The following is a 17,896-nucleotide window of genomic DNA, read 5'->3' on the forward strand; positions in this document are numbered from 1 at the left end:
ATCGTGTAACTACAGCAAGAGTTATTTTTCCCTATATGCAACACCTTGCACTTGTCCACATTAAATTTCATCTGCTATTTGGATGCCCAATCTTCCAGTCTTGTAAGGTCCTCCTGTAATGTATCACAATCCGCTTGTGAGTTAACTACTCTGAATAATTTTGTATCATCCACAAATTTGATAACCTCACTCGTATTCCTTTCCAGATCATTTATAAATATATTGAAAAGCACTGGTCCAAGTACAGATCCCTGAGGCACTCCACCGTTTACCCTTTTCCACTGAGAAAATTGACCATTTAATCCTACTCTCCGTTTCCTGTCTTTTAACCAGTTTGTAATCCACAAAAGGACATCGCCTCCTATCCCATGACTTTTTAGTTTCTTAGAAGCCTCTCATGAGGGACTTTGTCAAACGCCTTCTGAAAATCCGAATACACTACATCTACTGGTTCACCTTTATCCACATGTTTATTAACCCCTTCAAAAAAATGAAGCAGATTTGTTAGGCAAGACTTCCCTTGGGTAAATCCATGTTGACTGTGTTCCATTAAACCATGTCTTTCTATATGCTCTACGATTTTGATCTTTAGAATAGTTTTCACTATTTTTCCCAGCACGGAAGTCAGGCTCACTGGTCTATAGTTTCCCGGATCGCCCCTGGAACCCTTTTTAAATATTGGGGTTACATTGGCCACCCTCCAGTCTTCAGGTACAATGGATGATTTTAATGATAGGTTACAAATTTTAACTAATAGATCAGAAATTTCATTTTTAGTTCCTTCAGTACCCTAGGATGCATTCCAACTGGTCCAGGTGATTTGCTACTCTTTAGTTTGTCAATCTGGCCCTACTACATCTTCCAGGTTCACAGTGATTTCGTTCAGTACGTCTGAGTCATCACCCCTGAAAACCATCTCCGGAACTGGTATCTCCCCAACATCCTCATTAGTAAACACGGAGGCAAAGAATTCATTTAGTCTTTCTGCAATGGCCTTATCTTCCCTAAGAGCCCCTTTAACCCCTCCATCATCTAATGGTCCAACTGACTCCCTCACAGGTTTCTTGCTTTGGATATATTTTTAAAAGTTTTTATTATGAGTTTTTGCCTCTACGGCCAACTTCATTTCAAATTCTCTCTTCGCCTATCTTATCAATGTTTTACACTTAACTTGACAATGCTTATGTTTTATCCTATTTTCTTCAGATGGATCCTTCTTCCAATTTTTGAAGGATTTTTTTTTGTTAAAATAGTTTCTTTCACCTCGTCTTTTAACCATGACTGTAATCGTTTTGCCTTCCTTCCACTTTTCTTAATGCATGCACGTGGATTGCACGTCTAGGATTGTATTTTTAAACAATGTCCATGCCTGTTCAACACTTAACCTTTGCAGCTGCATCTTTCAGTTTTCTCCCCATTTTATCAAAGATTCCCTTTTGAAAATTTAGTGTTCGAGCTGTAGATTTACTTATTGTCCCCCTTCCAGTTATTAGTTTAAATTTGATCATGTTATGATCACTATTGCCAAGTGGCCCCAACACCATTACCTCTCTCACCAAATGCTACATTCCACTAAGAATTAAATCTAAAATAGCTCCCTCTCCTGTTGGCTCCTGAACCAATTGCTCCATGAAGCAGTCATTTATTACATCCAGGAACTTTGCTCTAGCAAGTCCTGATGTTACATTTACCCAGTCAATATTGGAGTAATTGAAATCTCCCATTATTATTGCACTGCCAAATTGGTTAGCTTCCCTGATTTCTCTTAGCATTTCATCATCTGTCTGACAATTTTGTCCAAGTGGACGGTAGTATACTCCTATCACTATACGCTTACCCAACACACATAGGATTTCTACCCATATAGATTCTACTGAGCATTTAGTCTCTTGTATGATCTTTATCCTGTTGGACTCTATACCCTCCTGGACAAAGTGCCACACCCCCTCCAAGTTGATCCTCCCTATCCTTGCGATATAATGTGTACCCTGATATAGCACTGTCCCATTGGTTATCCTCCTTCCACCAAGTCTCTGTGATGCCAATTATGTCAATCTCATTTACTGCAATATACTAACTCTACCATCTTACTTAGACTTCTGGCATTGACATACAGACATTTCAAAGGGTGTTTTTTGTTTGTATTAACAACCTGCTTTTCAGTTGTTAGGGATAATTTGGAAATTATGTTTTTACATATAGGCACATGGACTACGTTTGCTTTTATTGGAACCTCTCTGTTGGGATGCCCTAACTCTCCTGTTTCATTAATATCCTTCAAGGATACATTTCTCCGAACCATGCACTGCTGAGTGACTGTCGGCTTTTTCCCTTGTTCTAGTTTAAAAGCTGCTCTCCTTTTTGAAAGTTAGTGCCAGCAGCTTGGTTCCACTCTGGTTAAGGTGGAGCCCATCCTTTCAGAAATGGCTTCCCCTTCCCCAAACGTTTCCCCAGTTCCATACAAAATTGAATCCCTCTTTCCTGCACCATAGTCTCATCCACGCATTGAAACTCTGGAGCTCTGCCTGCCTCTGGGACCTGAACATGGAACAGGAATATTTCAGATAATGCCACCCTGGAAGTTCTGGATTTTAGCTTTCTACCTAAAATCCTAAATTTGGCTTCCAGAACCTATCGCCCACATTTTCCTATGTCATTGGTGTCCACACGTACCACAACAGCCAGCTCCTTGCCAGCACTGTCTATAAACCTATCTAGGTGATGCGTGAGGTTGCCACCTTTGCAGCAGCATCCACCAGCCACCCTATCTAAATTTCTAATTGAATCACCAACTATGATGGCTGGCCTAACTCTTCCCTCCTGGGCAGTAGCCCTGGAAAACTTGTATTGTCCTCTCGCACTGAGAACAATACATCACCTGGAGAGCAGGTCCTTGCTACAGGATCATTTCCTGCTACACCAGAGTGACGTTCTCCTATTGGGAGACCTTTCTGATTCAAGGCAGCACTAGAGCTGCCAGACTGGATTTGGGACTTGGCTACTAAATCTCTGAAGGTCTCATCAATGTACCTCTATCTGCCTCAGTTCCTCCAAGCCTGCTACTCTAGCCTCCAGAGATCGGACTCGTTCCCTGAGAGCCAGGAACTCTTTGCACTGAGTGCACACATACAATCTCACCGGTGGGTAAAAAAATCATACATGTGACAATGAAAAGACTGGAAATTTCTCCTCTTGCTGCTGGACTGCTGCCTTCATCTTAATTTTATTGAGTAACTAGTTAAGTTTAGGATACTAAGGGAATTAGAGTACTTTATATTTACAGGTGAATTTGCAAATTAATCAGCTAATGTCCTACATAGGGATGATTAAGCTTTCAATAAGGGCTGGTACAATATTATGATTTAGATAAGAGCTTGATTGATTTTTAATGAGAAAGTGTCTCTTGCCTAAAAATCAAAGGTTGAGTGGGTGGGAAAGACAGACACTAGAATTAATTATTTCTGGCTTATTACCTCAGACACAAACTCTAAAGATTATATCCTATTATATCACCTTTCTCCCAACATTTATAAGTTCAAAGATTTCCCAAAGCTATACTTACCAATCCTTTTTAACCATTAAATTGATCTTCACTCAAATTATTGAAGGGTTTGAAATTTGTGAGCCGTTAGGTACACACTTCCTGTCCTCTTCTACTGCAAAGGGTGCAGGGCCTCTGGAAGTTGGGGCTGTGGAATTCAATCCCTGGATCACTCGTGGTGACCTCTGGACTCCTCTCCCAGGGGACACTGGGAGCAGTTTGCAGATGAGCCTTCCGGGCCTCTTCTATGGTTGTTTTCTGCTGCAGTCTCTGTGGAAGCCTGTATATTCTGATTTAATCAGTGACTTTTAATTTTATGTTAAATATACTGACTTCTGGTGGTAGTACTAGAAAATAAACATTTTGTTGCTGGAATGTATCTACAGAGTCCCTATTTCATAGTCTGTCATGGTTGTTGGGGAACAAGGAGGATATAACAGTCAGAGGGAATCAGAGGGGATTCTTATAGGGTGAGATCCTTATCCAGCTTAGGATATTAAACACCCTTTTTGCCTCTGGGCTTGGGTCCACTACACCATCTTCTTGACCCAATTTTTCATGAACATTGCCAAGAGTTTAGTACTCAGCTCATTCACATGCCAGACCCTCTCACATTTTGTGTGGTTGTGATAGTACCTTAAGATGCAGGTGTTAAGATTTAAGTTGGTGGTGGTATTTTCTGGCATCCCTCTCTCCTTATTTCGTTAACTTACATTGGGATTGTTTTAGGCCTGTCTATTGTGTGGGACCCCGCTCTGGGAAGTTTTATTTTACCAGGCCCAGGGAAGAGAAATCCATATAAAAGCAGCAAATTTGTCATATCTGTGGGTTTGCAACCTGAGGAGGTTGAAACCCAAGACCCCTCAATACCATGCTATTGCCTTAGATAAAAATATACTGCTCTTTCCCCCACATATATATTGACTCCAATGATCACACAGATCAATAGATCAAATTTTTTACCAGTAAATAAGAAAATGCAGGCAGTTTGCAGGAAAAAGTGACAAAAATTGGTAAAGATTTAGAAAAAGCTAAGGTCACAGTATTTAAGCAGTAGCTGCTTCCTTTTTTTGTCTTGCGCTAAAACCCTCCAACAACTCTTTGCTCTGGCATAGAGTCCCCCTAACTAATGGACCTGCTTCTGAAATGCAGGACAGTCAGCAATTCAAGCAAACCGCTGTAAAACTAGCGAGTTTATTTTTTCTTCTTCAAGAGGTGCTTCTAACTCAAGCACAGGGAAGCAACACATCACCTTCTCTCATTACCCTCTTTAAAGTCTCATTTCACTTATCCCAGTTTTCCACCCTGGCAGACCTTAGCATTCAGCTACAACTTCCAGTCAAAGGCTGCTGTAACTTCAGGCTACTCAAAGTCTCAGCCTCCAAATCCCTGGAAACAGCATTGCACTGTTCCTCCCAAATTCCCACAGCAGATAGTGGGAAACTGAAACTCTCCTCTCCCTCAGCTCAGGCCTACCACAGGGATTTCAAAAGCCTGGGCAAAGCACAAGCCAAAACTGCACTTTGATTTTTCTCTCTCTCCTGTTTGGTTCACCTGTCTTCAGCTCATCTTAGGTTACTTCAGTCTCCATTGTCTCACGAGGTTGGCTTTCTCCTCTCTGCTCAGTTTACAACAAAACTTGACAATTTGTTGATTCTGTGGAGATTGGTTCTGCAGATGTATACTCCATAATATATAAACCACTTGACAACAGTGATCATAACATGATCAAATTTAAACTAATAATTGGAAGGGGGACAATAAGTAAATCTGCATTGCTAACACTAAAAACTTTCAAATGGAAACTTTGATAAAATGAGGAAAATAGTTGGAAAAAAAACTGAAAGGTGCAGTTGCAAAGGTTAAAAGTGTTCAACAGGCTTGGACATTGTTTAAAAATACAATCCTAGAGGCACAGTCCATATGTATTCCACACATTAAGAAAGGCAAAACAATTATCATCATGGTTAAAAGGTGAGGTGAAAGAGGCTATTTTAACCAAAAAAATCCTTCAAAAAATGGAAGAAGGATCCATCTGAAGAAAATAGGATAAAACATAAGCATTGTCAAGTTAAGTTTAAAATATTGATAAGACAGGCGAAAAGAGAATTTGAAATGAAGTTGGCCATAGAGGCAAAAACTCATAATAAAAACCTTTTAAAATATATCTGAAGCAAGAAACCTGTGAGGGAGTCAGTTGGACCATTAGATGACCAAGGGGTTAAAGGGGCTCTTAGGGAAGATAAGGCCAATGCAGCAAGACTAAATGAATTCTTTTCTTCCGTGTTTACTAATGAGGATGTTGGGGAGATAGCAGTTCAAGAGAAGGTTTTCAGGGATGATGAGTCAGATGAACCGGAGAAAGTTTTCATGGGTAATGATTCAGATGGACTGAACCAAATCACGGTGAACCTAGAAGATGTGGTAGACCTGATTGACAAACCGAAGAGTAGTAAATCACCTGGACCGGATGGTATACATCCCAGGGTTCTGAAAGAAATAAAAAATGAAATTTCAGACCTATTAGTAAAAATTTGTAACCTATCATTAAAATCATCCATTGTACCTGAGGACTGGAGGATAGCTAATGTAACCCCAATATTTAAAAAGGGCTCCAGGGGCGATCCGGGAAACTACAGACCAGTTAGCCTGACTTCAGTGCCAGGAAAAACAGTGGAAAGTGTTCTAAACATCAAAATCACAGAACATATAGAAAGACATGGTTTAATGGAACAAAGTCAGTATGGATTTACCTAAGGGAAGTCTTGCCTAAGAACTCTGCTTCATTTTTTTTGAAGGGGTTAACAAACATGTGGATAAAGGTGAACAAACCTTTATCCACATGTTTGTGGATGTTAGTGTATTTGGATTTTCAGAAGGCATTTGACAAAGTTCCTCATGAGAGGCTTCTAGGAAAAGTAAAAAGTCATGGGATAGGTGGTGATGTCCTTTCGTGGATTACAAACTGGCTAAAAAAGACAGGAAACACAGAGTAGGATTAAATGGACAATTTTCTCAGTGGAAGGGTGTGGGCAGTGGAGTGCTTCAGGGATCTGTACTGGGACCCTTACTTTTCAATATATTTATAAATTATCTGGAAAGAAATACAACTAGTGAGATAATCAAATTTGCAGATGATACAAAATTGTTCAGAGTAGTTAAGTCACAAGCAGATTGTGATAAATTGCAGGAAGACCTTGTGAGACTGGAAAATTGGGCATCAAAATGGCAGATGAAATTTAATGTGGATAAGTGCATGGTGATGCATATAGGGAAAAGTAACCCATGCTATACACAATATTGGGTTTTAGCACCTAATATGGAACCTAAGAAAGATCTAGGAGTCATAGTGGATAACACATTGAAATCATCGGTTCAGTATGCTACGGCAGTCAAAAAAGCAAACAAAGTTGGGAATTATTAGAAAGGGAATGGTGAATAAAACGGAAAATGTCATAATGCCTCTAACGCTCAATGGTGAGACCGCACCTTGATTACTGTGTACAATTCCGGTCGCCGCATCTCAAAAAAGATATAGTTGCGATGGAGAAGGTACAGAGAAGGGGGACCAAAATGATAAAGGGGATGGAACAGCTCCCCAATGAGGAAAGGCTGAAGAGGTTAGAGCTTTTCAGCTTGGAGAAGAGACGGCTGAGGGGGGATATGATAGAGGTGTTTAATATCATGAGAGGTCTAGAATGGGTAGATGTGAATCAGTTATTTACTTTCGGATAATAGAAAGACTACGGGGCACTCCATGAAGTTAGCATGTGGCACATTTAAAACTAATCTAAGTTCTTTTCACTCAACGCACAATTAAACTCAGGAATTTGTTGCCAGAGGATGTGGTTAGTGCAGTTAGTGTAGCTGGATAAGTTCTTTGAGGAGAAGTCCATTAACAGCTATTAATCAAGTTTACTTAGGGGCGGATTTTCATACTCCGCAAATAGGCCTACTTTTGTTTGCGCTCCAGGCGCAAACAAAAGTACGCTGGATTTTAGTAGATACGCGCGGAGCCGCGCATATCTGCTAAAAACCTGGATCGGCGCGCGCAAGGCTATCGATTTTGTATAGCCGGCGCGCGCCTAGCCGCGCAGCCTACCCCCATTCCCTCCGAGGCCGCTCCGAAATCGGAGCGGCCTCGGAGGGAACTTCCTTTTGCCCTCCCCTCACCTTCCCCTCCCTTCCCCTACCTAACCCACCCACCCGGCCCTGTCTAAGCCCCCACCTTACCTTTGTCGGGGGATTTACGCCTCCCGGACGGAGGCGTAAATCCCCGTGCGCCAGCGGGCCTCTTGCGCGCCGGGCCGTGACCTGGGGGCGGGTACGGAGGGCGCGGCCACGCCCCCGGACCACCCCGGGCCGCAGCCACGCCCCCGTACCCGCCCCCAAAACGCTGCCGACACGCCCCCGAAACACCCCGACGACCGGGCCCACCCCTGACACGCCCCCGGCACGCCCCCCTCGGAGAACCCCGGGACTTACGCGAGTCCCGGGACTCTGCGCGCGCCGGTAGGCCTATGTAAAATAGGCTCACCGGCGTGCAGGGCTCTGAAAATCCGCCCCTTAGGGAATAGCCACTGCTATTAATTGCATCAGTAGCATGGGATCTTCTTAGTGTTTGGGTAATTGCCAGGTTCTTGTGGCCTGGTTTGCCCTCTGATGAAAATAGGATGCTGGGCTTGATGGACCCTTGGTCTGACCCAGCATGGAAATTTCTTATGTTCTTATGTTTTAACATACAACTAGTTCCTGTTTGCACTCTGGGTCAATTAGCAGGATGAATGTCTTAAGACTCCATGGGCAAGCTTAACACACCAGTTTAGAAGGTCAGTCCTTCTAAACTCAGGCATGAAGGGATGCAAATTTGAGGACCTTGTCACACTTTGTCATTACAAAAACTTAAATCTAATCCAACCTGAGGATTTCAGCATTTTGCTGCCCAGTCTTGTCGGTACTTTGAGCTAATTGGGCTGAAAAACTAGCTCTTGCCTGCTCTTTGGTGTCTCTGTGGCCTAGCTGTCACTTCTTGCCAACCATATCTGGGAACTTTCCATTTCCATCACCCTGAAACTGTCATGGATTATCAGAAACTCTCTCCTCTCTCATACATACTAACTCACACATTCACGTTCATACCTCATTCTCATACAGTTTCTCCCACACCTTTCTCATACACACCCACTCAGTGCTTTCTCTCTCTCTCACTCACACATGTGCTCACTCACTTTTTCTTCCTCCCACCCTGAACCCACCAGTGGCAGCAGCTTTCTCCTTTTTGTCTTCATGGCCGATGGGACTTCTCTTTCTTCCAGCTGTCTGGGCCGACACTGCTCCCCCCTCTCCTTCCATTTGCATGGCTGATACTCTTCCTTCCTACCTATGTGGGGCCAGGTGACTTCCTCTTCTAAGGCCTGCTTCAGAAGTATCACCCGAGTCCCCAGACTAATCTGGTAGAGCTTGCAAGAATGCTACCAGCATTACAGGTCCAGGTCTAAGAGATGCCACAGAACACTTGACAGTGCACCTTGTACTGGGGTCAGATGCCACCTCCAGCAGCCATAACTCAGGTACCCATAGGTCTACATATTGCTGCAGGAACCCAAGATGAGGCCCTTGTTCCACTCAGCCGATGCTAATCATTGTGCACCGGCGGTGGATATACTTGACAGCCACCAAAAGAAGAGCACTGCTCAGTCTGGACTCCATTTACTCCAGACCAGGATCCTACTGGGGGCAGCAAAAATTTCCAGAAGTGAGGTCCAGGAAATAGCAATTCGGGTGGTACTTAATGTAAAAAAAAATCTGGCATAAACTGAGATCTGATGGCAAGAAGTTAGGTTGGCAACACTTAGGTATTCTGTTGACTCCAATGTGTAGTTCCACGAGAACCCCATAACGTGGCCAAGCAAAGTATGCAGGTGTCTGTCTAGGTAGTAGGCATCTTTTGAGAAGAATGAAAAAAAAAAAAAAACTCATCTACAAATCATACCGGATTGCCAGACACACACAGTGCCAGATGCTGCTGGAGAACGATCTTCATATCCTCTCTTACAGTGGCAAGAATACGTGCCAAACTCATTCTGACAAGTAGCATGTTTGTCACACATGTACAGTGCAAGCTCGCATTCATTTACATCTGCAATAAATGAAAACACATTTAATTACACAAAAATAATTTTAAAAAGACACCCAAGTACAGTCCTCATTGAATTTCCCTTCAAATGAGCTTTAAATATGATCCATTTAAGCATCAAGCATTTACACATTGGGATTTGGAAATTAAATGGAATATATTTCAAATTCATTTCAAGGGGCATTTAGGGAGGACTAGACTATACCCAAATGTGAGGCATGGGTGCCATCTACTGGAGCCCTCAGAATCTAAGAATTACACATGAAGGAATCAAAAGGGTTTGCTTTATCATTCTTTAAGAAGTTAAATAAAAAGGTTGAGGGAAGCCTCAATGTTCACTAGTACACCATACACCCAAGCATTTCATCCATAATGTCAGACATTTTTTTTATGTTCTTAGAAAGGGTAATGCTCAAAGGGACTTCTTCAGAGAAAAAAAAAAGCTTTACCTGCAGACACAGCCCTTTAGAAAAGCATATGCCAGATACGTGCGTAAAAATCACACGCATGCAAACCATGTGCATTAATTTCAATGCATAGAGAGGAGAGGCATTTCAGTGGGTGGAGTTGGATGGTTTTGACTTTTTTTTTTTTTAAAGTATGCCTAAATTCTTTTGACAAAACTATGTGCATTGCCATAGCAGGTGTAAGTGTGTGCACATAGTTTTGCAGAGATAATTTTCAAAAGCTGATTTATGCGTGCAAGTCCACTTTAACAACTAGGACACCTTATCCGTGAATTTATAAAATTGCTCCCTCCCTCAAAGTGCCCAATGCAAGGAAATGGAACTAACATATTAGAAATCTGATAAAGAAAAGACATAATAGTGTAATAGTATCAAAATTAAACACACAAATGCTCCATGCTGTCATTTTATCATCTTATTTTCGCATTTGTACTAGAACCTTGGTGCTGTAACAGTCATTGGCCTTCACTTCATTGTCTCTTCCTATGTCTATCCCATGCTTTCTTGAATTCAGACATCGTTTTTGCTCTACCATCACCACGTGGAGGAAGTTCCATGAATCCACCACTCCACTAGAAATATTTCCTAAGAATACTCTTGAGTCTATGCCCTTTCACCCTCATCCCTGACCCCTTGTCCCATTGAAAGAGGATCCCCCTCCTGTGCATAGAAACCTTGGAGATATTTAAACATCTCTATCATATCTACTCTATCTTGCCTTTCCCTCCAGGGTATGTAATGTTTAGATCTTTACGTTTGTCCACCTTATGCTTCATAATGAAGACCACTGACCATTTTAGTCTCCACCCTTTGGAAATGACTCCAACTGGTTTATATCCTATGAAGGTTCAGTTTCCAGGATTGTACACAGCATTCCAAGTGAGATCTCACCAGATATCTAAAGAGGAGCAATATCGCCTCCCTTTTTCTGTTGACCATTCTTCTTCCCTATGTATCCAAGCAATTTTTTGGCTTTTGCCATCGCTTTAACCATCTGTTTGGCCACCTTAAAAATCAGATATCACCACCCCCAGACCCCACTCTTCATGCTTAAAAAAAATTTCACCTTCTATACCCTTGGGTTTTTGCATCCTAAATGTATAATTATATTATTTAGCATTAAATTGTAGCTGCCAGCCCTAGACCATTCCACAAGCTTTGCTGGGTCCCTCTTACTAAAAAGGTCGCCTGTATGACATAGTGAGGGCAAAGGTAGCGCCGGCGCCATTTTGAATATTGGCAATACGGCCCGCGTGCAGGAGGTCGCTCCCGGACCCCCGCTGGACTTTTGGCAAGTCTTGTGGGGGTCAGGAGGCCCCCCCCCCCAAGCTGGCCAAAGGTCCCTGGGGGTCCAGCGGGGGTCCGGGAGTGATCTCCTGCTTGCGTGACATCAGGAGCCAGGAACCAAAATGGCACCGGCGCTACATTTGCCTTGTCACATGATAAGGGCAAAGGGCCACCGGCGCCATTTCTCTTAACGCAGCCGTGGCCAGAGAGCGGGAGATTGCGCCGGGACCCCAGGTAATTTAAAACATTTTGGGGGGGTTTGGGAGGGTGGGGGATTTGTTTTAAAGGTTCGGGTGGGTTTTAGGGTTGTTTTGGTGTGCCGGTTTTCCTGCCCTCCCCCGATTTACGATTTTTAATGATTTTAAAAAAAAACAAAACACGACGATCAGATTTCCCTCCCCCCCCAGCCAAAATCGATCGTTAAGACGATCGATCACACGATTCACACCCCTAATTTCCACCCATCTCCAGTCCTCTGGATTTACTCCAGACTCTATAGAAGCATTGAAAAGGTCAGCCAGTGAAGCTACCTAATGATGTATCCCATCTGGCCCCATTGCCTTAACTATTTTGTTTATAGTTAGATCCTCAAACACACTTTTCTGAAAATTGATTGAGGTTTACATCACTAGCAATCTTATTTGTGTGGTCCTGCTCTTGGCCCTCTCATAGTGAACACAGAATAGATATTTTTTGTTTAAATCTTTATTGGTTTTTAACAAAATTAATAATCCCAGCAGTTATACACTGTATCATGAAATTAGACATACAAATCTACACACTTATATACAAAGAAGGAAACCTCTCTGCTAGCCTTGAGGACCATCACTTTGAGTCAGGAAGGTTATACTTCATTTGAAAATCCCGGGAAAGTGTCTTTATGAATGCACCCCAAACTTTATAGAAAGATTATGTTCTGATGTTTCATCATATTGCAGGTTCTAAAGTCCAGATTCAATAAGTTAGACATTTCTGCCATCCAAAAATTCAGTGTAGGTGCATCCTTAGAGAGCCATTTAGCCAATATATAATTTCTCCCTAAACACCCCTCCTTAGCAATAAACATTGTTTTTTTCCTCATCAGCCTCTACATATTCCTTCTCTTCACCTCAGTTTCACAATGCCACTTTTATACTCCCTTCTATCACTAACATATCTTGAAAACAAAATCCTCTATTTTACTATATTTGCTCATTTTTCTTCCATTTCAATTATTGCATTCCTGACTATTTTCCCAGCTTCTCTTAGCTTTTCTAGATATTGTCATCTGTCTTCCTCTGTGATTCTTGTAGTTTATGAATACGAACCTTTTCCTTCTTACCTTTTCAGCTACTTCTTTAGAAAACCATAGTGGTTGCTTTTCCCTCTTTCCTTTAAATTTTCCTAACAAAAATGTTAGCTGCCCACTGCTTTTCTACTTCCCCTAGATTTTCCCATCCAGCTATTGACGTCTTGCGGCACTCTCCCATTTTTAACAAAAGTTAGTTTTCCTGAAGTCCAGGACCCTCACCTTTCCATGAACGTTAATCCAACAGTTTTGGAGAAAAGGAGATGAAGTATGGTAACTTGTATTCTTATCTACACTGCAACTAACAGAAGGCTGTGACCTGATGGTTGACCTACCATTGAGGCACAAAAGGTGGCCCACAGGATGTTCAGTCTTAGAAGTTCTGGACTGTTTCTGGCAGTTTTGAAACATAATCTTGCTATGATCATACCTAAGAGCTGTTAAGCATGGACTGTTGATTTAATTCATATCTGAACTAGGACCTTAATGAACCATAGATAGATGATGTGTTCTAGAAAGCCTCAATAACAGAAGGGGATTAGGACAGACATTTTTGAAAGAACAAACATGTGTAGATAAGTGGGTGAAAGGTTTTCATTCAGAGTAATAACCGTGTTCTCTTCTTGTGATTTAATTCTTGGTTAAGTTTTTATTTCCTCCACTCTTTGATACATTCTTATGTCACAGTTCAAACTATTATATGTTTAGCTTATAATAAAGTTAAATTGAAAACTCATGGCCTCATACATTAAATGATGCAGCAAGACAGTTTCTCTAGGAATAAAGATTATTAGGTTATAGGTTCATGGGCCCAACAGGAGCCCATAGACCCATTTTGGCCCCTGAATCACAGACTGTTAAAAAAGGGAACTTTTGTGGACTGGTAGGATAAGCAATTCTTTTGTTAGTGGAGGGTTTGATCTCCTACCTTTTTCCTATTCATTTTTTATAAACTTATTGAGATCGTTTTTGTTCTGTACAAGTGAATTTCTCTCATTTTGATTTATAATATAAATAAAGAAAATATATGAATTTATTTAAGGAACTGGAAAAAAAAAAAAAAAAGGACTCCCTTCTTTCATCTCAATTTCAAAATACAAAAAACTGAGTCTGCCATCAGACGAGAGAGAGAGAGAGAGTAGACCCAAAATGCATGATGGAAGGAAATTGGAATCCCTTTTGACTGAGCATCCATCTTTGTGGTAAAGGACTGTTGAGTGACAAACGCTATCGCTTTGCTACTATGTTAGAGAAATGCTTTTATATTATAATTCTCTTATTGCTTTGCTAGTAAGATTAAAAAGCGTTAATATCATAATGCAAGATTGTGTAAAAAGAATGTTATTTCTTTTGCTGCCAAGTTTGCTATTTATTATCTGCTCCATTTATGGGAACACATAGTAAAAGTACATTTCATAAAGTTTGGTACTCAAGTGTCTTAATTCTTTTATTATCCCTGAGAGTTAAACTCATTCTCTTTTTGCTCTGATGCCAGTCTGCAATTTGCCTGTGATGTTTCAAACTTATAATGGTATGATAGTCTCACTAAACTTCCCTTTACTGATATAAGGGATAAATATTGCCTGTAAAGTTTTCTGTTCTCCTCTCTTCTCCATAAAATGAAGCATTTCTAAAGCCGGATCCTGGTACCAAAACCAGTAATAGTATTTGTAAAAGAGGAATAATTGGAGAATTTCCCGTTGTGACGACAAACGTTTCTCATAGGTGAGTTGTAAGGAGTGTGCGAGTGTTTGTATAGTCTTTGACTTGGCCAATTAAGAATTATTGAAAATATAGAACAAACCAGAAAGACAAGTGATGGTCTAAGAATAACAAATTCCTTAACCCAATATTCTCCTGTAACCTTTTATCATACTGGTACAGGGTTTGATCCCTTTGCTATAAAGACCTAAAAGAAATGAAAAAACCCAGGATAGAAGAAAATTAATAAGGAAGACCAAAAAAACTGACTTTGATAAGGAATGATATCCTACAAATGCTGAAGCTTCTATAGCTGCAGCTGGGGTACAGTATATCCTTAACAGTATGGACTTTTACAGCTAGGATAAGTTAATTGGTCTTTACCTGTCATTTACAATGTTACTATTATCTCTTGACATTCATTACACATCAGCATGAAATGCTGAACTTCTCTGAAGCTGAATACACATAGTAAAGTTTCTGAAAGTATTTCAGCAATAGGATTACTTATGTATATAGTTACTGTATATGCAATGTACCTTCGATTGATAACGAAACCAGAGTGGTTGTCCTGTTTCCCAAACTACTATTGGTCAACATGTCAAGCTGAGATTTTACCAAATATGACGCATTCCTGATTTCAGGTTTCAACTGTATCCAAACTTTTATCATGTTGCGTGACTCTGTCCTACATGAAAACCAAATTTTATTGAACTATGTTAAAAAGACAGCAATTTTGATAACTCTCACTGAAATAAACTGTACTTCAAGCTGAGCCACATTTTTTTGTTAAACAAGTTCTAAACTGCATATCCTATGACTTCAATATTTATCTTTACTAAAGGAACTATACATGACAAAAAAAAATGGCACCTTTATAAGGCTAGTTTTATAAGCCATAGTAAAGATGATGCAGAAATCTGGTTAGTGAGATGCCTCAGTGGCAGAAAATATCCATCTAACCAGGCTGCTTCCTCAATTCAAAATAGTTTAAACCATTCTTGGACCACTTCAGCAACCATCCATAAAATAGTTGATACTTGCTTCAGTTATCTACTGTGATTTGTTTATTTCTTAACTGCATATTGGCCAATGTACTTATACAATTACTGTATTTTCCCCACAGTGCAGTTTCTGTAGATTTGCTAAGAAGTTTTCTTCTATAGGAGTGGAAATAATTGCACAAGAGATTGGAATCTTAAAAATTAGTGATCTACATTTTATAACATTCAGGCAGCTATATCTAATGTGCATATACCAATAAAGGAAGTACACAAAACATGATGGTAGAAGAAAAGACAAGAAATTATGATGTTGCTTATTATGGAAATTATTATAAACTTAAGGACATTTCTCTTTTTTTTTTTTTTTTTTAAATAAAATTGGGACCAGATGTACTAAGAATTTTCCCCATAGACACAACTATGTTAAAGTTTAATTACTTTCATACCTTTCTGTTTGCATTAACTTGATTTCATCATCTTGCCTTGAGAGAAAGAACAGTTTTTCGTTTATCTGCAAAGAGTCAGAACAATTACAGATTGATCTGCAGTTGTTTTAAGAATTCTGTAGTGTAGACAAGATTATCTAGAACTTTCCACAAAACGTAAACTTCTGCCTCTAGAGGGTGGATACCACCCCCCCATTCCCATCCCAATCTCCAACATGACAAAGATAACCTCATTTCTACGGTATGCAATCCAGACATTATCTGGATATCTAAAATACAGTTTGTATGGACAAGTCCAAAACCAGCCACTCATTCATTCACTCAGGCTTTACATTTGCATGTTATACCCTGCTTCACTGTAGATGTCTGAAGGAAATAATGAAAACCATTATCAAACCTATGCTCAAAACTATTAATGCAGCAATAACCAGCATAAAAAAAAGAATCTATTTACCCAGATGACACTGTGGGTTATGATACCACTGCATTAGTAGGATGGATACACTCATTCATTTCTTTTGATTATATATACATTTGAAATTACGTAGAGGGTTCACCAAGATTTACCTAGGGCACCAGATCATTTTTTTTTGTGTGTCAGTTTTCTTGGAATTGTTTGGTTAACCCTCCACAATGAACACAAAAACACTTTAGGATTAATTACTGGGCTTTTGTCATGTGGTTTAAGAGCAGACAAATTTGGATCAAAAGTTCTTTTAAAATGTCTTCCATGCAATTGGCAAAGCCGAAAAGGAGAACCCATTAAAGTAACAGAGATACAGTTAATTCTTGGACATTCAAAAAGTTTAATGTAACTGAATTCAAAAGCATTTTCTGAATTTTGAAAGAAAACACAGTGGGGGTGGGGGGGAGACAAATTTGGAGTTCTGTTTTTAAGTTTACAGTTTTCAGATGTAAAGAGCCTCCCAGCTGCAGTAACCTGAAATTTCCAATGTCGCATGGGAAAAAGAGACCTCAGCAGTCCTGAAAATTTAGGTCTTTGTTTAATGAAGGCATTTACTTTTTCCCCCCAAATACTTTGCTGGTTTTCTCTCAGTAAACGTATGTTTATTAGATCCGTATAATACTCCCTATTCAATAACTGAGCAGCAAAGCTATATTTTAATGCCATGAAGAATCCTAGTTCCAGTAGTAGAATTCACATAAACTGTTTGTTTGTGGTGATGCAGAGGGGAAAAGAGGAAGAGGGTCAGTAGTTTCTTTTTACTACAACTCAAATTAAAATAAGGGCTAGGTTCAGCATCGTGATCCATCCTTCAACCACTTGGGGTATTCTACCCTATTGTCATACCCCTCTCCCTCACCTAGGCAAATCATCGGATGGGGGTGGGGAGGGTTCATACACCATATTCCCCTCCAAAGTATGTGATCATGGTCCTTGAGTCTACCTGTGAGGTGCCACTTATGGTTATGGTATGCTACTTGCATATTTTGTATGATAATTGCATATTTTGTAAACAGTTATGATGGCTCTACCGAATAACGGTATATAAAACTCTACAAATAAATAAATAAATATGGCCAAGGCTCTCCTCTTGTCACAGGCAGTAAGCACTGTTTCTGCAGCATTGCCAGCCAGCTCAGGAAGCAGATTCCTGGTGCCAGCATGCGTGGCAGTGAAATGCTACTGCTGATCCATCTTCTCTCAACTTCCACCTTTAATGCGTTTCTTGATGTGATCAATTGAGAGCAGGAACTCTCTTCTTGGGAATGACGCTGAATTTACATGTTGAATTCTACTGAACCAATGGGTTTAAATATTGAAATAGAATGGCATTTTATATGAAAAAGATCTAAATGCATCATTAGATTGGATATTTTTATTTTAAATCAAGGCCAGGGGGTTTTATTTAGTGAATTTACAAATTCATTGGATTATTTGAATTTTGTTCTGACCAATGGCAGCTTGATCATTAGACTATATAATGCACGGCCATATTGTATGCCTGAAAATATTTTGGTAAGCACCAGTCACCAGTTGAGACCTTTTGACTTTTGCAAGATT

The 17,896-nt window shown here is 40.3% G+C and overlaps 1 protein-coding gene across 6 annotated transcripts in view; it reads right to left on the minus strand.

Annotated features, from left to right (window-relative positions):
* The window catches only part of LOC115087033, a 139,883-nt gene that overhangs the window by 11,870 nt on the left and 110,117 nt on the right, over positions 1-17,896 (minus strand). For all 6 annotated transcript variants that reach the window (XM_029593678.1, XM_029593681.1, XM_029593676.1 and 3 more), the window contains 3 exons: positions 15,871-15,935; positions 14,960-15,108; positions 9,534-9,680 (listed from right to left, as the gene is read on the minus strand). In XM_029593678.1, the coding sequence (XP_029449538.1) occupies positions 9,534-9,680; positions 14,960-15,108; positions 15,871-15,935 (361 nt within the window). The remainder of the gene's footprint in view (positions 1-9,533; positions 9,681-14,959; positions 15,109-15,870; positions 15,936-17,896) is intronic.

The sequence above is a fragment of the Rhinatrema bivittatum genome, chromosome 3, assembly GCF_901001135.1.
Source record: "Rhinatrema bivittatum chromosome 3, aRhiBiv1.1, whole genome shotgun sequence".
NCBI lineage: Eukaryota > Metazoa > Chordata > Amphibia > Gymnophiona > Rhinatrematidae > Rhinatrema > Rhinatrema bivittatum.